At 43.7% G+C, this 20,909-nt stretch overlaps 2 protein-coding genes across 7 annotated transcripts in view; both read right to left on the bottom strand.

Moving 5' to 3' along the window:
* Positions 1 to 521: 521 nt before the first annotated feature.
* Positions 522 to 19,698, bottom strand: kank2 (KN motif and ankyrin repeat domains 2). Of its 2 annotated transcripts, none has more exons than XM_015948548.3 (13): positions 19,582 to 19,698; positions 12,330 to 12,423; positions 9,536 to 9,607; positions 7,225 to 8,601; positions 6,818 to 7,012; positions 6,623 to 6,731; positions 6,007 to 6,531; positions 5,847 to 5,934; positions 5,397 to 5,616; positions 5,055 to 5,197; positions 4,305 to 4,505; positions 4,123 to 4,221; positions 522 to 1,737 (listed from the first exon to the last, which is right to left on the bottom strand). In XM_015948548.3, exons 3-13 carry the CDS (start codon positions 9,570 to 9,572, stop codon positions 1,681 to 1,683), a joined length of 3,051 nt encoding a protein of 1,016 aa, XP_015804034.3. In that variant the 5' UTR covers positions 9,573 to 9,607; positions 12,330 to 12,423; positions 19,582 to 19,698; the 3' UTR covers positions 522 to 1,680. The 2 variants fall into 2 exon arrangements, with proteins under 2 accessions (XP_015804034.3, XP_070407448.1); XM_070551347.1 differs by lacking the exon at positions 19,582 to 19,698 and adding an exon at positions 12,536 to 13,503.
* Positions 19,699 to 20,061: 363 nt separating this feature from the next.
* Positions 20,062 to 20,909, bottom strand: part of dock6 (dedicator of cytokinesis 6) — a 33,846-nt gene continuing 32,998 nt past the window's right edge. For all 5 annotated transcript variants that reach the window (XM_054740129.2, XM_015948545.3, XM_015948546.3 and 2 more), the window contains one exon: positions 20,062 to 20,763. In XM_054740129.2, coding sequence (XP_054596104.2) covers positions 20,721 to 20,763 — 43 coding nt within the window. In that variant the 3' untranslated portion in view covers positions 20,062 to 20,720. The remainder of the gene's footprint in view (positions 20,764 to 20,909) is intronic.

Here is a 20,909-nt window from a genome sequence, read left to right as displayed (position 1 = left end):
GTTCCAGTAATTCATTATAAAGGTTTTGGTATCAATAAAATAACAACAGCACCCAAATGTATGTGCCTGCCTAACTTTGTTTAAACAATATTTGCACATTTTCCGTAAATCCTATAAACTGAGTTGCACTTCTCAAACATCATGTGTGTGTCTCCTATATGAAATAGTTAACTGAAGTTTTTTTACTGTAACAACCAACGATTTATAAAGGAAAGTCGTGAAGATTAACAAGGCTGCTCTAACGTTTGCACCCCACTGTGTCTGTTAAAAGGAGAAAGCATTAATAGTAAAAGTTTGTATTTTAAAGCATCAGCAGAAACTGTAAGCAGAGGAATCTGGAGTAGAGAAGAAAATATAGGATATAATAGAAGACTTTTGCACAAAAACATTTTCTTTTTGTCTCATTTATGTTTTAAACAGGACTGGGTATAAAACGAGAGACTGATCCGGTCTCCAACATCATCATGAAGCCCATAAAACACCCACACCCTCACATGGTAATAAACCACAAACACAAGAGAAACATGTAGTCCGCATTTATTAACTGTTCTTCCAAAATGCACCAATTAGAAGAGTCTGGAGTTTTACATAAATCACCAGAAAACAAACTACGGAAAATAGGTGTGAGATTAAAAACCCTAGAAAAGATAAAATACTTAAATAAAAAAACTTTGGAGTTTATCAAAATCGCATCACTGAAAAGTGAGTATGAAAAATGTGAGAAAGTCTTTAAAAAGTAACAGACATTTTGACATCAACAGCCTCCAAACTCTCACTGAGGAATCTGATTTCAAGCAAAGTGCTTGTGAGTCTGAACGGTCATATATTATCTGGTTACTCATATGATACACGAGGCAAACGTTTAAGACCCAGGTCGCTCACTTATTGGTTCCCTGACAGATCTAGCTTTAAAACCGAGCACATTGCATACACAAATACAATCTAATCCCTCTTTACCACCAAAAATACCTGCATGACTACAAATCCAAAAGCTCTAATGTAGCAGAGAATCATCCCTTCCTGCCTTCACACCGACTTGAGTCAAAAATATTTAGGTTCAATTTGCAAAAACATGATCAAGACGTTAAGTTGTTGTTTGTAACTCAGCCATCAACAGATTACTCTGGGAGAGAAATGATAATCATCCTGGATTAAGTCAGAATAAAAAAATGAATAGAAAAATACTCTGGTGTAAATAAATCTGTGCATAAATACCGACTGAGGTGGAGTTTTTATTTAGTAGCACCAAGGAGCTCATTGATGCAAGGACACTTGTCTATGACGGGGTTGGCTTTTCTTATTCCAGATGGCAGTGGGGATCACATGCAGTGACGCAGCTGAGTCGAATAAAACGCCAACATGGAAACATTTAACGTGAGAATGCATAAAACGGGTGTTTAGTAGACGTGAGCTGTACTTTGGTAAATAGTTGTGACCTTTAAGTGCCAAAGACAGCAGTGCAGACAGCTGATTTGTTACAACGCCAGGATGATGATTACAGAGCAACTTCTCTTGCATCACTAAACACCTGCAGCCACAGCCAGGTGTGACGGTGGCGCAGAGACCGTAACATCATGATGTACCTAAACTACTCAGAGTGAAAACAAACACAATGCTTTTCTAAATGACATGTATGAAGAAGCATGTGGAGAAGAGGTGGGGAGGCTGCAGGACGGAGGTTTATTTGAGTTCCCCAGAAGGAGGAGACGAGCCCAGGAGAGGAGACTTAGGAGAAACCTGCAGGAGGAAACCAAACACACACACACACAACAGATCAGCAAAGGAAGACAGGCCGGAAAAACGTCTCTTTGCTATTTTTGGATGGAAAACAACAGACTTGGAACATTTACTGGTATGTTTTATTATAATAGCAGTTAGCATAGTATTTTAGGCTAAAACCAGAATACTAATACTAACCCTAAGTGTAAACATCAGCGGTCTCTGATTAGGGAGTTAATCGACTTTGTGCGTTTCCTTTGATTTTGTTCATGATGGAACTTGCTGGGACCATCGCTGCTGCCGGGTTCAAGTAGAATAAACACATCAGATGGATTGTTTTCATTTCACAGAGTCAGCATTTGTGTGAGGGTGCTTGACTTGGATCATTTAATATTAATAAACAACAAAATGACATTTTGTCCCTAATGTGGCCACTGACTCACAACGCCTTACCAAAAACTTTAACTCTTTAAATAAATGAATAACCATAAAAGTTCAGACTCATGAAGTAGTTTGGATGTTGTCGTCTGTACGAGATCGTTTTTACTCAGGTGTTCTAATCTATATTGTCTTCAGTGAGAACAGGATCTGATCACATGGCTGACTCTTGTTCACAGAGACTAAAACAAATATTGTTTTCAATCTTGGCTCAGTTTTTCTTTTCACAGTTTCGTCTCTAGTGAAGGACACGTGTCAGGGTGGACTCTAGGGTTCGACCTTTAGCGGTCCTCGGCCCTCTGTGAGCAGCTGACAGCAACTCTGGGCCAGAACTACTCAGCTGCCACGTTTAAGTTTAAGATCTTTTAGAATAGCCTGACACTTTCAACAGATTGTCTCACCAAAAAAAAAAAAGAGATCATGTCCCTAACTTGTAAATTTCCAAAAAACCGAGCCTCACACGTTAGCCCACAATCTAAATTAAACTTTAAAATCGTAAAATTCGGTGTCAGGTTAAAAACAAAACCCTTTTTATTTTGGCTCACTCCAGCACTTCTTTGGGCTTCACACAGCTGCACAAAGAGGAGAATTACACTAAAGCTACCTAAAACATTTACTACTTTTACATTTACTACTATTTAATACTTTTAAACATCTCAGCCGTCATCAAGAAGGCCCAACAGTGGCTGCACTTCCTGAGAGTCCTCAGGAAGTACAAACTGATCACCGACCTGCTGCTGACCTTCTACCGCTCGTCCATTGAGAGCCTGCTAACCTACTGCATCACGGTATGGTACGGCAGCTGCACCAAGGCGGATAGAGTGAGGCTTCAGAGTGTGGTCAAGACAGCACAGAAGATCATGTGCTGTCCTCTCCCCTCCATGATGGACATTTTTCCTCCCGCTGTCTCAGTAGGGCAGCAAACATCATGAAGGACAGCTCCAACCCTGGCTTCGACATGTTCAGACTGCTTCCCTCAGGGAAGCGCTACAGGTGCATTAATACAAAAACCCACAGACTCAAAAACTGTTTCTTCCCCAAAGCAATAACCACCCTGAACTCACACATGCACCGATAACACAGCCCCCCACTTCCCACTTCCTCCATTGACCACCATTATCTGTTGATACCAAATTTCCATGTGCAATAATTGTATGTACATAACATTACTGTCCATATGTAAATAGCGCTGCAGAAGTGTCCCGCCCCCCCCCATCCCCACCCCAAGTATGTTTGTTACACTGAGTAGGAGATGCTCTGTATCTCACTTTACACCTGTATAGTGACAATAAAGGCATTCTATTCTATTCTATTCTATTCTATTCTAAAAAATAAAACTGGGCTTCAACACAAAAGCTGTGTAGTTTTAGCCTAGTGAACTAGACCAAATTCTTGCTTTGCAAAGAATGGTCTAGGCATGCTCCATTGGAACCTCAGCAGCTCCTACCAGGACTCTGGCTAGCCAATCACAGCTCTCTAGAGCGGTTTCAAACACATAAAGAGCTGTGATTGGTCCATAATGGTGGGCCAATCATAGTGCTCTATCTGCTTAGTGAACAAATCACAGAGCGTTATCCGCTTTGTGGGCCAATCAGGGCACTCTATATGCCTGGTGGGTGGGATGATGCAACAGAGTGAAACAAGAGTATGTCACATTCATTGTCCAGTGGAATGCGGAGATCATTTGAAAGACAACGGTAGAACCCGCCCCACAACCGAGAGCCGTCAATGGAGCATGGCCAGACTAAATAATACATTTATTTAGTCTGGCTTGCCAGGCTAGTGTAGTTTGTGATTTATTTATGTTTGATTTCAGCAAACAGAACCAGAACTTATGGAGGGGTTCAACAATAACTTCACTTTTACAAACTATTTTGTTAAATCTAAGGACTGAAAACCAAGCTTCCTCACATAAACTTGATAAGAGTGGAGGTGTAAAAAGCCAGCGTGTGTTCCAGGACTCACGGGAGAAGGAGGCTTGGCGAAGTTGAGGTGTGCATACAGAAGTACAGCGATGTCGTTCTGGCTCGCCTCCAGGGCGATGGACAGAGCCGTGCTGCCGTCCTGCGCGAGAGTCAGAGGCTCCAGGTGAGAGTGAGGCTATCAGCAGGATGTGTAGAAACGTGAGGCGGACAGGAAATGCTTACGTTATCAGTGAGAGTTGCATCACACCCTGGGACAGAAAGGAGCTGACGGACAATATCCACGTGACCGTGCTCGCAGGCGCACATGAGCGCCGTGGAGCCGTCGTCGTCTCGGATGTTGACCTGAGCTCCGCAGGACAGCAGCGCCCGAACCATGTCCCCCCGGCCGTGACTCACCGCAAGCATCAGAGCTGTCTGCCCGGCCTGCAAACACACATCCTTCAAAAATAATTAATCTTATAAAACAGCACCAGCCACTAAATTCAACTACGTGCTATTTAAAGAGCAAGTCACCCCCAAATCAACTTTTTTTTGCTGATAAACTAAATAAACGAGTGTCTAATCGTGCTGCAGACACGTGTCGTCAATAATTTGGCACTTCAGTGCATCTTAGTTAAAATTTAAATATTCTGCCTAAAACTGGCAGTGTTGCGCCGTCGTCAGGTAAAAACTCTGCACTGTATTTGAATTTAAATCTGCCACCACTATTGGCTAAGACGTATGCTATGATGTAAACTGGTACATTATGAGGTCACAATGCTGTCATGAGCCTGTGTGTGTGTGTATTTGTTAGCAGCTCCGCCCTCTCGGTCTGCCAGGCAACAGCATGTGTTGCATTTTTCAAACATGAAGTGGGAGTGGAGTTAGACTCTGGTAGGGGGTGACTTGCTCTTTAAGAAACTCTGCACTGTGGCTCAGATCGAACTGCCTTCTGGAGATGCAGTAACACCGAGTGCACAGCAGAGGGCGCACCTGACTGGCCCTGGCGTTGACGTCCCCGGCGCGCAGCAGCTGCAGGACAGTTTGGAGGTCACTGTCAGAGTTGAAGGCGGCCAGAGCCGTCAGCATGATGGCTGTGTAACCCGCCTTGTTCTGCTTGTCAGCGTTACAAAGAGCTGTCGGGTAAAGAGGGCCGTCAGTGTGACAAACGCTGCAGTGAAAGTAGTGCAACACTGGCTTTTTCTAGGACCTCACATGTTACACACCAGTCACAGAAAAATCTAAATCGAATTCATGCTCCACGTATTTATTTACTGCGCTGGCCACAGAGCTCTCATTAGAAACCACGAGTCACTTTGTTCGCAAAGGCCTCACCGGTGTCCAGGAGAAGTTTCACAACAGGGAAGTTGGAGTGGGAAACGGTGTAGTGAAGGGCCGTGTTCCCATTGCCGTCCGCCATGTTGATCACAAACTGCAACAGCTGGGGGGACATGGAAGCGAAGGTGTCCATGTAGGCCTTGACAACAGCTGTGTTGGCTGCTTTGTGACAGGACACACGCAGCCACTCCTGCAGCACGGTGGTGTAGGCTGCCCTCTGAGATCAGACACAATGGGGACACTTCAAAAAACAGACGCCTCTGTCCTGAACTCACAGACTCAGAAACCGGCAAACGTGTTTCGAGGATAATAAAGTAAACGATTCAGCAGTTAGCAAGAATATCACATCATCATTATTTCTGTTACATTCTTAGAAAACTCCCTCCTTGCTAGAAATTCTTGGATTTCCTAGAAAGAGGTCGTGTCTGAATCTGAATGGATACATACGGCTCCTTGTTGGCTGAAGGCGTTGGGTTCTCCCAGGGCTTTCTGCAGGGTGTCCAGAGCTGACAGGAAGCTTTCACTCAGCTCCAGTCTGCACAAAACAACAATCAGCCACTGACGCTCACAGATTTGATCCCGACAGGCAGGCCGTGCGAATATTCACCTGACTTGTTTGGGAGGCGCAGACTCTGCTGCTGGTTCAGACTCTGGCTGACTGGAGGAAGAGGAGGAGGCTTCTGGCTTGGTACTGTCTGAGGTTTTAGAGACAGATGCAGATGAAGAGCAGGTAACTGGAGGTGTAATGGAGGTCAGACCAGTAGCGGAGGGGATTTCCTGGTTGTGCTTCTCTGATAACTGTTCCACAGTCTCTTTAGAGGCAGGATCTGGTGGAGATGAGGTGGAAACTGATGGCTGTGAGGCCCACTTTTCTGTTGCTGGTACCGGAGGAGCTTTGTCTGACAGTCTTGTGTCTACGGCAGCGGAGGGGTCGGGCTGTAAATCTGGAACTGTGGCTGCTGGTTGTTGAGGTACACTTTCGTCTTGAGGCTGGGAGGCCTTGGTGAGGACTGTGAGCTGGTGCTGGGTGGTCGGTTCTGGTAGTTTTTCTCTGGCTTCATGGTATTCACTGGAGTCGCTGCCTTCATCTGAGCTCTCACTGCTGCTATCATCCGACGAAGTGGTCTCATAGCTGTAAGACAGTTCATCACTTAAGTCAGCAATAAAACGTTTTGTCTGTTCCGTACATCTTAGCGCCGTTAACTTCCACTATGGACACTCACCCTCCATTGACTCCAATGAACTGCAGGTTCTTCTTGGTAGACGGGGAGCCGGGTTCGCCTTCCGCTTTACGCTTCATGATCGATCTCAGAGATGACTGAGGAGACGAGGCTAGGAACACATCACCCATCACTCGTACAGTGGAAACACGGTGTGGTTAGGACAAGGCAGGGTCAGAAGGAGTCCAGTCCACATACCTGCTTCAGAGGGGACCTCTTGGTCATTTTCATTGCCTGCTTGTGTCTCCTCTTTGGGATGAACCAAACCGATCTGATCACCAGATGCTACAACAACGGCAGGATTAACGACAGGTACAGAGGTGGACAACCCGCTTTTCAGGATGTCGCGTACCTGCTTGGAGGTGACAGCGATCGGCCCTTCAACTGGACCCTCTGAGAGACAAAAGGACAGAAGCTCTTTAAACTTCACCAAACGTGCAGTTTATTAGCTCCCTCTTAACCCCCCCAACCAGCCTGGATGGTAACATTTAGTTTTACTGCCAAAAGCTGTTTAGGATGAAATTACTGGTGGAGCTTTCCTGGAAAATGCTGTAGCATTTGATACATCATTATATAACCTCTAACACACTTTGATGCTACTTCACCTGCTGAGCTCAGGCCTTCAGCCTGCCCGCTGTGGTGGCGCTCCACTGCTCCACCTGCTGGTTGAGGTGAGGGAGCGCTGCAGGTCTCTGCTCGGAGCAGTGTGCCCACCTCCACCACTGTGGGCTTCTCCAATGTGTACACCTGGATTCCCACAGTCCTTTGCTCCCTCTGATGTGGCTGCTGTGTGAAGCTAACCAGAGTGTGCAGGCTGCTGCCTTGTGGCTCCTGCCACCCCATGCTGGTTGCCATAACTGGATGCTCTGCCTGAGGAGCCTTCTGGACGGCAGCCACCTGCCGCTGAGCAGCCTCCAGCTCTTGCACTGTTCTCTTCAACTTGCCCTCGAGTTGACCCACTTGGTCCTTGAGGGTCTCTGACTCAGACAGCAGACCCAGGTCCTGCTCTCGAACCCAGACCCCAACATCACGACTGCCTCTCGAGTTCTCCGGTCCCACTCCAACGGTTCGCACCTCTTTCCTCGCGTCTGGTCGAGCTCCACCCACAATCACTGTGTCTTCAATTTCACAACCTGAGTCTTGCTTAGAGGCTTCAGCTGTGGTTGGAGACACGGGGTCTGATGTCTTGCTGATGCTTTTAGCTGCAGCGTTCACCTCCTCTTCAGGAATGTCGATGTAGAGCTCCCCACGGGAGCGACCTCTGCTAAAACCCAGAGTGTGGCCTAGAAACTTCTGGCTCTTCAGCTGAACACTCAGCTGCCTTTTCTCCTCCTGCAGCACAGAGATTTTAACCTGCAGCACTGGTATGGTCTTCACCTGCTCTTCTAGCTCCTTTATCTTCCTCAGGGCTGCAGCCATCTGCTCTCTGACATGTTGCAAGTGAGCCGGGGTTGGAGTTACTGGTGTGGACAGGCCAGAGCTCAGTGGTGTAAAGGACCCACCTCCACCCTGGGCCCGGTTGAAACTGTGTGCACTGCTGATGGAGGTGTTGGAGCCAGATATGCTGTTGTGCATACTGCCCAGGTTGGAGAATCTCCGCCCCTCTTTCTCCTCCTCCAGCTTCCTGCGAGCATCTAAAAGGGTCTTCTCCACCCGAGCAGTGCTAAAGCTGGGCCTCTGTGACGTGTGGTAGCCAGGGGCGCAGTAGGAGTACGAGGAATGCCGGCTGTCCATGCTGGCGTTAGAGCACAGAGACTCTGTGGAGGTCCACCAGGAGCCGGCATAGCCGTAGCCACGGGGGAGAGAGCCATAGCGGGGCCGGCGCTGGATCGGCACCTTCTTGATGGTGTTCCCCTTTTCTATGTCGTTGACATATTTGAGGAAGTCCAGGTCCAGACGGTAGCCATAGGGGGTCTCCACTGAGTAGGGCGCCTCCTGCTCTTTGGTGTGTAAGCATGGAGGAACAGGCGGGTTGAGTTTCCCTGCAGGGGAAGGAAATCAACTTTAAACAAACAGAAATCTGCGTCTAATCTTAAGCTCAGACTTTAAAAACGGCTTTATCTCAGGGTATTTACTCTGAAACAAGACACAAATTAGTCGCCAAATGGATTGCAGTTAAGTCCAACATTAAGAAGAAAGACGTGCTTTATTGGTGGGGTCAGAGTGCATCTGACCAAGTTTAAATGTTTCACCAACATTTTATTACGTGACATGATAAATAAACCCCGAACGTGATTTAAATAACTAGAAATGGATTGTAATCTTTTTTTTCTAATCATTAACTTTTATTTTTGTAATGGAAGTTTAATTTCTGTCTCTTGAATTTTCTGACTTTACTATTATTCCTGTTTATTAATTAGCGGGCATCTGTTGTTTGTCTCAACGTGTCTTTTTCAGTCTGTTTTAGTCGAATAAAAATGTCCTTTGATAACAGAAAACAACACCTTCAAAAATAGAAAATGAACAGATGCTGCATTAACCTATTGGACATTAACAGTAAATAAATAATCTTGAAGAGTACAATTTATAATCATACTTTTTAAAAGTTTATTACTTATTTATTTTTAATTCAACCTGTAAGTTTTTATTAAGCTTTCCTCCCAAATATTACATTTTAACATTCACAGGCATGTCCAGAGGCCAGGAGCCATTTGTGGCCCTTGGTGAGATTTTATAAGACCCCAGTTGCTTTTTTTAAAGTGGAAATTTTAATTGAACCTTTTATTTATTTCTTGTATACATATTTTTTCTGATTCAGTGTACAGACTTATATTCTTCCTTATTTTTTATTCTTCTTTGTTCCCGTAAAGGGATTTTCTATGCTATTCTATTCTTTGCTTTTAGAGGTGTGGACCCCCCTGGTCTAGCACATGTCTAGGCTTTACATTTGTCATGTAGGTAACAGCAAACACCTACCTGGGAAACCGGGGTCCATGTGCAGCACCTGAGCCATGATGAGCCTCTGGCTGCTTTACATTCACACAAAACCTGTTGAGACACACGTGTTCCAGAGAATTATGTTTTTTTAAAGTACCGCTTATTCTGCTCATGTGGGAAAAGTGGGAAAAACAACATCTCATAAATAAGCTCAACAAGATCTGCTGTGGCGTACTGAGCAGTTGAACTTTAAGCCAGTGATTCTCGTTTCTTCCTTCATTAAAGAGCAAGTCACCCTCAAATCAACTTTTTTTTGTTGATAAACTATATAAATGAGTGTCTAATTGCTCTGTAGACACATTCAGTCAATAATTTGGCACTTTACTTAATCTTAGTTAAAATTTAAATAAACTGCCTAAAACTGTCAGCGATGCACCGTCGTCAGGCAAAAACTCAGCACTGCATTTGAGTTTAAATCTGCCATCGCTATTGGCTAAGAGGTATACTATGATGTTAGATGGTACATTATGATGTCACAATGTCGTGAGTGTGTGTATTTGTTAGTGGCTCCACCCTCTTGGTCTGCTAGGCAACAGCATTTGTTGCATTTTTCAAACAGGAAGTGGGAGTTGAGTAAGAATCTGGCAGGGGGTGACTTGCTCTTTAATCTTTCTTTCAGATGATAAAGGGTAGATAATTTTTTTTAACTGAGCCCCCCTCCCCAAAAGCTATTTGCTCGTTTTCTGAAACAGAAGATTGTGTGTTTGCTTCTGTTCAGAGCTCTGAGAGGAGTTACAGGGAAAGTTTCCTGGCAGATGACTCCGGGACAGACGTTTGCCAGTTACGGCCTTATTAGGAATCAGCCGTGCAAACTCTCAGTTTAAGGTTTGCACACAGTCTCTGACTTACTTCTTTTCCCTTTAAACATCTTCCACTTCACTTTACTCTGATCACCCCCCCCCCCCCACCCCCCCTCCAAGCATCAGCTGATGATCAGGAGGTTTAAGCGTTCTCTTTCCATGTTTGCTACAAACTACTCGGTTAATTAATCACGATGACTTTTGTTTCAGATGGAGTCAGATTTAATTTTGCTATGAGACTTTTTCCAACAGAGTGTCAGTAACAGAGAGTGTGTGTACTTGGAAAAGATTAACTTTCTAGGTCATCTCTTCGTGGGAACAAGAGATGTAATGTTTAAGCCGCCCACCGCAAACAAGCAAAGAATCTTTATTTTTCTGTGACTTTGAAGAAGATTAAAAGTTTTAAAACACACCAATGTTGTGTGTGTGTGCGTGTTTCTTCTCTCCATCTCTGTCTTGTGACCATAACTGGTGCTTGCTCGTTTCTGAAAAGTAGGGCACTTGGAAACACTGACTAAACTGACTTGGTATTTGTGAAGTGCTGCGTTCAGTTGAATTTCTCTGCATGATTCTCCTTATCTGTGCCCTTTCATCGGCCCTCCGTATCAAGATGGCCACTCGCCGTGGTGAGAAAGAATCCCACGTGTGAATCAGGCACGAGGAATTTGTCAGCCCGACATAAACAGCACACACCGCGTCAGACGTGGCGGAGAGGACGGAGAGGGATCGCTGACTCCGACGGCGAAACGTTAAAGAAGAGAAAGAACTCTGGCCCCCTGCCTTCACATCTTTCATTTCAAGTGTCTGTTTATCTCCAGCCTAAGTGTCGAACTGATTATGTGTTGCATGTTGTAGTGCGGTGCGGTGACCCGATGTGTGAGAAAGTGACACAGAGGCGTGTTTGGAAGTGAGAGAATGTGTGTGTCAGAGAGCAGCTGAGGGAGAGCGTTTGTGGGCAGGAGGGTGGAGGACAGCGGGGGAACAGATGAGGAGATATAATTAGTCAGTAGTTTGGTCCCTAAACAGACACCAGACACAAAGGCTGACGTCCACTCCGTCCCAGTTGACTCCATGAAGCGGTTTTCTTTTTCTTCTCCATCATTTCATATCTTCACACTCCCATAGCTCTCTGCTTCAGCTGTCCTCCCCCCTCATTGCTTCTCTGGGAGCTGTTCCTCCCACATCGTCTCTCCCAGAAACACCCACGTCACCCGGCCTCCACATCTGCTTTGTAGGTCGGTGGTGAGCTGGGTGTTTCAGATGTGTGTCCGTATTCCCATGAGTGTCTGCTGAGGCAGAGAGTCTGACCTTCTTCCCTCCTCCGGCTCTCGAACAGAGTTCCTTTGAAACGACATCTGAACAGAAACCAGTGTTCGCCTGCCCGCTGCACCACGCTACCATCCTTCTGACCACTCTCCCTGGACGTCCTCATCCAGGACAAAATGCTTTGCCCCCCACCCACACCCCCCTCTACAGCTTCCATAGGAAACTAGCACCGCCTGCCCTCCATTCCCTGCTATTAAGATTAAGTTTGCCCTCGAGGGGGTAAGACGCAGGTCAGCCAGCACAAATTGCGTGTCTGTGGTATGTCCTGTAAGATGTCACAAGACAAGCCGCTATGTCACAGATTCAGGTTTTATCTTGTGCGACTAAACTGGTGCATCACATCTGGAGGTTGGAAAACTGGGTTTGATTTACGGCATGTTTAAACATTCTCGTCTCTTTGGTGCGTCGGAGGACCGAGACCACCCTCCAATACTCAGTTTTCCTCCGTTTATCAGACCGGCTGCTTCCATTGGTTGGCTCGCCTTATTATACAGTATTATCATTATTATTGCCATCACAAAGGATTAAAGCTGAACACTCAGTAGATTTTTCCAGTGCCGTTCTGGTTTTTGGTGAATGCTGCTTTGCTACAGCTTGGGAATCGTTTGTGACTTTGGAAAAAAAAGGATTTAATTTCTGTATCATACCAGCTGCCTGTGCTGTGAGGATGGGATGTCTCCTCCCCCTGGGTTCCTTGCTCGTCTTTCCCTCTTCTTGTCTTTTTTTTTATACAGTCAGCACCTGGTGGGACACACACACACACACACACAAAGAAAAGGTGAACTTTGGATGCCACTGTCTATGCTGTAGCAGTCTACAGGCTGGAAAAACAAAAATAAGGGTGCTATCTGACATGAGTCATAAACCCCCTTAAAGGTGAGCAGCTCTGAGATGAAAACACACTTAGGACAGGTTGCCTAACAGTGACCCCTACGAGACTTTAAACACAGGTTACCAACGCAGAAATAACTTCTCTAAACATTCCAGTGGTTTCCACCAACGAGACGGATGTGACTGAGATCCCACTCGTTCTGACGGATGAAGCCTGACCATCTTACTGAACACACACACACAAACACACACACACACACACCGTCTCTGGGTACTCTTATTGGTTCAAGTCTACGAGCGGGAGGCACCCTCCCGTACGATTGGGCAACGTGTGACTAACTGTCCCAAATCCCAAGGCACAGACACACACCCTCCAGTTTGGTGGGAACAGCCATCACCTATGCCGGCTGGAGTGATTTCAGGAGGTTTTTAATGCATTCCCTCCATTAGCTGCTGCATGACAGCATCTGCTGCTTCTCAGACTTTGGCTTTAGCGGATCGGAGTCGTGGTCGACATTTTGTCTCAAATCCCCTCAGCCTGAAAGTCACTGATGTGTGACCTTTGCATAATATGATAACAGGGCTGGCTGTTGTTCGGACCATTGTTTAATAGTGTTGTCATGCCAGTATACCACTGAGGGTGGTGGAGGGGGGGGGGCAAGGGCAGAAAAGGAACTTTTGGACAGCAAAAATCACAAAGAGCCATTGATTCAGCCTTCAGTTCCACAGCTGGTTCTAATAGAAAGCAAGGAGGGGCATCTCAGAGACAGAGGGACTGAGCAAAAACGCTGTGTGTATGAGTGTGTGGTGAGCAAATCTGCCTCAAAACAAACAAACAGTTGACAAAGTGCAGTTATGAACCCACACGCTGAAAGAAAGTGGGAATACAAGGAGCAAACCTACAAAGACAAGCCTCCACCCTGACGGGCAACACTTGAGTGTTTAATATGAAAGCAACAGAAAAAACTACATTTATGTGTAATCCTAAACTACAGGATTAAACACAACACCCTACTGTATGCAGCTGATAGCCGTAAACCCCGTGTTGGCACAGACGCCACATACTTGTGTTAGAAAAATAGCAAATGTTGCAGTGAACACCCATCACCTCCCACACCACACTGATCCCCCAACACGTCAACAACGTCTGAGGCCTGAAGACTCCCACAGATCAGCAAACACAGCTGTAGCCACGAGGCTGATTCATTCGGTTACGAGCACAAATTCTACCAAAGGAAAATTATTTAGAAGTTCGTAATTAATCCAAAAAGGGGTAGATTTTCAGCTTCCAACGGAAAAATACGTCTTAGATCAGATTACGTGCCGGTGCCATCAGGCTCGTTTTTGGTAGAGAAACAGAGATAACAGTTGGGGATCTGCTGAGGAAAGGGTTACAGGAAAGGGATTTTCATCTCTGTGTTCCCCAAGGACACAAAAATAAACCAGCCACTTCCTCCCAGCCCAGGAGAAAGAGTAACAACAAGAGAGCACGATCTGGAGGAAAAAAAGAGAGGGGGCAGGAGACGGGGAAAGCTAAACAGAGCAACATGAGGGAAGGTGGGAGAGAAAAGAGTGGGAATGTGGAGGAAGAAGGGGCAACACTTAAAAAGGGGGAGATTTGCTGCTGAGAGTTTTAGATGGAAACTTCTCAAATGAGAAGAACGCACCAGAGTTTTCATTTGGACACCACCACAGTAAATCCAGTTGCTGCTGACATAAAAATGCAGCTAATTAAGGCAAAAAGTATCAGAAAAATCACAAAGAGGGCTAAAAGTGCTCCTCATAACGGGTAGATAAAGTTTTAAAGGTCATTTTCTCATAGTCTCAAACGGCTCCTCTATTGTTTACATAACCTAAACCCCGAAAATAGAAGCACAATAGAGAAACTCTGTGTTGGACTTAAAAAATCTAAGACAAACGGAAAAATACCCTCAGTCAAGATGGTATAGAAGTCATGAAAGAGGCTATTTCAAGTTTTTTCCCCCTGGAATCAGTTATGTTTATGCATGTTTACGCTTCCATCCAAAGCCAATTACCAGAGAGGCAGAGCCTCCGCCGCCTAGCTCTGTGCTGTCACTAAACACAAAAGCCAACATGAATGTCGCCGGCTGACAGAAAGGCTTAACTTATTAATGCAGCTGCTTCTACATGTGGGTAATAAGGGCTTTGTAATATGTGGACAAATAAATCACAACCCAATGGCGGTCTGTCCTCCTGACAGAAGGGCTGTTTTTCCCATTAGAGCGGTGGTGTTGAGGGGCCGACGGTGACTGGGCTGCAGCAGTCTGGTGTAGCATGAGCCGAGCCAAAAGGAGTGGCGGGCCAGCTAACATTACTCCTGGAACCGGAGCAGAGTAAATACCCGCAAGTCTGCTATTGGTCATTGTGCTGACCTCCCAACAGGAAGCTGAGCAAGGGTGGGGCTAAGCGGCAAGGAGCAGCACCGGAAAAAAGACACACACTAAAAAAGAAAGCATTTGGGAGTAAATTCCTGAGCTGTTGTGGAGGTGGGGTTTGAAAGTGATGTCTGCTCTGGAGAAAACTTAATGTCTAAAGGGGAGGACGATGAAATCCAGACAGCATTTAGACGTGGTGAAGGTTTACAGATCCCATCAGTGTGGGATGTGGTGAAGGGAGCATGACACTACAGAGCAGCAGTCATCTTACTGTGGTGGCGAAGTGGTTTCATCAATTACTTCCTCTTTTAAAATGAAGCACTGGTCCGAGCTCTCTGTGGACTTCGAGACAACACACGAGGAAAAGAAAACCTCCACCAGGCAGACTTTCCAGCATGTTTAAGTCATTTACTGGACACAACCGCCCATCTGGCTTCTCTGAGTCATTAATGTATTAACCCTTTGATGCATAATGGTCACTACAGTGGACAGATACTCAAAATTGTTATTTATTTATTTTTGCTATTAAGCACAGCTGTTGAAGACTTTATTGCATTTGAGCCCCTCCATTAGGACTTCAGTAAGTCAAGCCACCATATTTCATGTTCAGAATGCACGCTGTCCACTGAGCTGGACATGTAATAAATTATTTGTAAATTAACAAAATGTTACAAAAATATTTGTTGAAATTTTTTTCATTCACACCTAAAAATGAATGAAAAAAATTGTTTAAAAAATCATGGTTGAAGATTTCATAATTCATGCATGAAAGGGTTAAATGAGATCACTTTGATTATTTAGGAAGATAAATAACTACTCTCCCTAGAATTACCAAGCCCGTTTCTGACCATATGGTCTCTAGGACGACCACTACACTAGGTTCATTAGTAACAACACTAAGTAGGTATATTAACTTACAGTCTTTTCTACATCGCCCTGGCATTACTGTGCTATTACTGAATTATCCTGAGCTTATAAACTAATCTACCTGCTGCACACAACTATTTAGTGTCAATTTAAATAATCCATCTAGAGGGATTTGGGAAGAGTACACGTCAGATAATAACTCAGCTAAGCTCGACTCTGAGTTCATCTGTTTGGATCTGATGTAAGCAGAGATTAGCCGATTCTATTCTTGAGAAATTGAGTTAGGATTTCTGATTCTACACTCTAAGACATGAAATGTTGAATCTACTTAAACTGTCAACTAGTTCCACTACCCCGGTGGTTAGATTTTAGCCACTGTTTAGCTGAGTTTTGAAGGTGTTAAATGTGTGACATGCTCTTATGGTGAATGGACTACCATTCCACATATGGAAGCCCATTACTGAAGATGAAGGTGGTTCGTCTATGGGGAACTTCACAGTCCCCTCTGACCATGAATCTACTGGCTCTGCCCAAAGTAGATTTAAATCTTATGAGTTCCCTTAATGGTCGTGGTGCCAAACCATGGAGTATTTTGTTCATCGTACATGCTAATTTAAAGCATTTCAATTTTTTTTTAATTTAGAAGACTGTTTGTTTCCAAGATGCGGCAATGATGGTACAAAGTAGGACTGCACAATATATTGTAAATATATCGTTATCGCGATATCAGAACGAGCAATATGCATATCGCAAAGAACAGATAAATGTCGCAATGAATGGTCAGCTCAAATGTTTGCTAAGCATAATGCATTCTGTCAGTCAAACGGAAGCATGATTTTTTTTAAACAAATCAAATAGAGCTCTTTACCCATGTGGCCAATTGTGTGTTCTCATAGGTTAGATGCCTGCCCCTGAGGCAGAGGACACTTAATTTTGATGGTTAGCAAACACCTGAGCTAGCTGTGTTCTGCTCTTTCTGCTGATTCTGCTTTTCCCGGGATCCACTGATTGCCTTTTCTTGTTCATTTTCTTTTTCCCTTTCCTCACATCTTTTGCTTTTCTCATTTTTATGATTTTTTTTAAATTTCTTTGTTTTTGATTATTTTTGTTCCTGAGTTAAGTTTTTATTTATCGCAAGTAATATCGTCATCGCAATATTAATCACTGTTATCGCATATCGCAGGTTTTCCTACTATCGTAATGCCCTAGTACAAAATTGTTCTTTCAGGAAGTATTATTAAAGCTCTTTTATACAGTGACTCAATTTTTAAAGGCTGTTTCATTTGTAAGAGACTAGTTTGTAACCCTATTCTATATGCAAGAAAACCATGTCATGCATGAACATCCTTGCAGCTTTAAGTGTCATCGATGACCAAATGTATCTGTTTTTTATTGTCTTAGAGATCTTCTTTACGAGACTTTAAATGTAAGGGTATTTGATCTCATGTACCAAGTTCTTCTCCTCCAAGAAATACATATGAATTTACAGTTTTATCATTTTGTTTGGTCAACAACATAAAAACTGTTGAGGTTTTGTTATATTTAAAAAGTGACGTGATTTTGATTGCCCTTTTGGACTTGGGCCATTTCAAATGTGAGAATGTAGCCAGCTTCCTGTGTATTTTTTGCTGTACTGTATATTACAGCATCATCTGCAAACAATTGTATGTGAGTGTTTTGCATATTTGTGGCAGACTGTTTATGTATAGTGATAAGAGGAGTGATGCTAGTATGGACCCTTGCGGTACTCCTACTGACATAACTTTACTAAACTTGATTATGTGAATTCAACATTTCCTTTCTTGGAGTGTATTTACATCTTACAGTTTATTTATTTTTTCGCAAATTTTGTTATTTTCATCTTTTGTCCTTTAATTTTCCTTTTTAAGGAGACAAAAAAATTGAAAATTGATTTGTAAATGTAAAAATTACTTTTCATGAAAAAGTTTAATTGTGATGACACAATAAAAACAGACAATATATTGGAGCTTAAGTATATTAAGTCAGTTTATTTACTTAAAATGGATAATGAACAACATTTTGTCTCTAAATAAAACCTAATTCGAACCCAAAGGCTAATGATGTATTCCTTAAATCTGTTCTGACAGATTAATCTGCAGTGGACCTCAGACAGTGACTGACCCTCTCGCAAAGGTCCAGGGTGTAATTTCATTAGTCTCACTAAACCATTTAAATGCCCAGCGTGTGACCTGGTGTGCAAATGGGGTTTATAGCTCCACATTCCACCACAGCACCCCTGGGCCAAAAACCTGGAATGATGAGACAATCACATTCCAGCTTGACCAAAACAAAAAACAAAAAAAAAAAAAAAAAATGGTGAGGAAAGGTCCAGCAGCAGAAAAACCTGACCAAAGGACTCAAGTTACAGTCTTGGGGACTCCCATGGTTATCAAATGCAAGACTGTTCTAGCTCTACAGACCTTTTTAGGCAGACTGCTTACAGAATAAACTTTTTTTAAATTTAATCCTCTACGGAGATGCACAGTTAGATAATTGAGGATGCTTATATGGGATGAACTGTTAAAGCCGTAACAACTGTCCATGTGAGGCTGATGCAGCTGCTACAGGCTATTCCCTGTGAGGTGATTTCATACAGACAGTAAGTCGTTAAACAACAGCAGGACAGTGGCGTATTGTGTGATGTAGTGTAACAGGCTGATGACTACACCCCCACATCCTGCCAAGTTCTGCATGTCCCACATAATAACAACATCTGACGTGTTTACGGACAACTCTGGACAATGTGCCGCACAGCCTACATAACCAAGTCTGGTGATTACTATTATTCCATAACAAATGAGCTGTAAAGGATTCCGTAGAACATTTTTCATTAAGGTATTCTGCCTGCTGGGGTCTTTTTAGTCAGCTCCTTTGGAAAGTTGACGCGAGTTCCCAGGAATATTCACTTGAATTGGGTCATTTTACACTCAACCTTCATCCATAAAAACTCATCTAGGTAAAGAAAACCAGCAAATATGAGGACAAGAAGTGCAAAGTAACACATCTGGAAGTAATGAGGACTTGCAGGACCCACCCTCTCCCCAGAGTCCTCTCGGGCTTAATTGAGTTTAATGAAATTAAAATGTTGAAATGTTGCAACATTAAGCAAGACAAAAGTTTTCTAACGAGGGGGAAGCTCATTCTGCAGATATAGGTTAAGATGGCATCAAATGGGTTTACCAGACATGTTCACTAAACTGTTTAATTACAAGCCAAAAGCTGGAGTTTAAAGTTCTCTGCTTCTGCCAAATATCAGCAGATGAATGAATCATCTCAAAGTGAGAGGCTACTGGATACAGGAGAAGGCTTCTGAGACGAGAAATGACAGGAAATCCCCAAAGAAGGTCAGAACCAGCATCGGGTCACACTTTGGCTTGGCTGAGGCGTTTTCAGATTATGCACGAGAAAAAAATATGAGGACATTTCTTGTGAGGGCGCTCGCCGCCGTGCCGTGCAGCTCCTCCGGTGATGCTCAAACAAAAGCACCGGAGCGCCGACCACAACACTCACTCACACGTTCATCTGAAGAGCCACGAAAACGATGAACCGCAGCGTGTATGTACTGGACATAATCCTAAAGCCATGGCTGCATTTGGAGGTGGGATTTGTTTGGTGTTTCGGGTCCGTTACTTGGCATAAATGACCGGCGGGATGGGAAGAACCGACGCTTAATTAAAAAAAAGTGCCGCTAAGGCGCGTCGCTTGAAGCGATTCAAACATATTTAACAAAAATAAATAAATTTGTTTTAATTTTCACCAGAAGAGGAAATCCAACTTATCTTACCTTCGTTCCTAAATCCTCTCAGCCCTCTCGGCCCAGGAGCGCTCACTGACGAGATACAAAAACACCGCAGCCAGGATGCTCCGGAGGCCCCGCCCCCTCCAAACCATCTTAAAGGGCCAGCAGCCCGCGGGTATGCGCGTGCACAGTACCTGGGCTGAGCGCACTCACCTGACGCGCATTAGGTGACCTTTAACCTCCTAAGACCCTGTGCCCACATTTGAGGACATTGGCTTCTTGCACTATAAAAATGTATTTTCTTCAACTTAAACCTTTTTGTTAATATTTAGAGACACTTGATATTTACCATGTTTTATTTATTTATTTTTAGGAAATTTTACATTATTTAAATTTCTTTATATTGATTTTGTTCCTGTTCATGAGAGTTGACTAATCTGCAATAACTAGATCTGAAATCAGAAAAATGCAGTTACGAACAAGTTTGAGTTGCAGAGTTGAGTTGCCACAATAAACACTGCTCAGTTGTTCAGACAGAAAAGTTTAATAGAAAGCAGGGTAAATAAATAAAAATCTAATAGCAGTTTTCATTTGAATAAAAATAAAAAAGCACAGATAGTTTATTTGTTACAGTGTTGATGTGCCACCTTTTTTTTGAGAAGTGTAATTTAACACATAGTAAGAAATGGCTACAAAAACATAAAACCATCCATAAACAGAAGTATGCTACAAACGAGTGTTTTAACAGCAGCTCACACAGATAAACAGCTATCCTACCTAGGTTAAATCTTTTCTGTTGCTGCAGGTTGAGATAATTGTGTGGATGAATGAGATGGCCCGACTGGAGGCAGTGCTTGTGTGTGATAAACATCTGATGTGTCTACAGTGCATCAAAAAGAATTTCACAGTTTAAAAGGGGAAAAGAAACACATTTAAACGCCCCATTCTGGCATTTACCTTATTTACAAGCCCTGAGAGCTGAGCTTGCACAGAATGAGCCCACTTATATTCCCATAAACAGAGACGTGCAGATAAACGTTACAACTGGAGAAGAGAGGAATGTCAGTTATTTGGTCGCTTACTGAGACTTTTGTTGTAGTTTGTCTGGTAGGCAGTGACTTTTACCAGAGATGTTTTAATCTCTGCGGCTCGGTGCTTTGTGTCTTTTTCCTTATTTCTGCATTTCAGCAGTCGACTTTTCGAAGACTGGACCTGCTGTAGGAGTTTCTGTTGGGTAGAAAACAGGATGAGCGGGTTACTAAATGGATTTCTTTTGTGAAATAATACATATGAGGTTTGGTTAAAGGTGCAGTATGTAAGACTGTAGTGACAATGTTACAGTGAGAAAATTTTAAAAGAGTAATGTTTCAGTC

This window comes from Nothobranchius furzeri, chromosome 5 (genome assembly GCF_043380555.1).
Source record: "Nothobranchius furzeri strain GRZ-AD chromosome 5, NfurGRZ-RIMD1, whole genome shotgun sequence".
Lineage (NCBI taxonomy): Eukaryota > Metazoa > Chordata > Actinopteri > Cyprinodontiformes > Nothobranchiidae > Nothobranchius > Nothobranchius furzeri.
Note: the sequence above shows the minus strand (reverse complement) of the source record. Positions and strands in the feature narration are given on the sequence as shown.

What these genes read in the sequence shown, in the direction of transcription:
- kank2 (XM_015948548.3), bottom strand. Translation starts at nt 9,572, where the DNA reads ATGGCTCAGGTGCTGCACATGGACCCCGGTTTCCCAG. An exon ending in AGAGGTCCCCTCTGAAGCAG is followed by an intron (nt 6,732 to 6,817) that starts GTATGTGGACTG and finishes ATGTGTTCCTAG; the next exon opens with CCTCGTCTCCTCAGTCATCT. An exon ending in ATGCAACTCTCACTGATAAC is followed by an intron (nt 4,222 to 4,304) that starts GTAAGCATTTCC and finishes ACTCTCGCGCAG; the next exon opens with GACGGCAGCACGGCTCTGTC.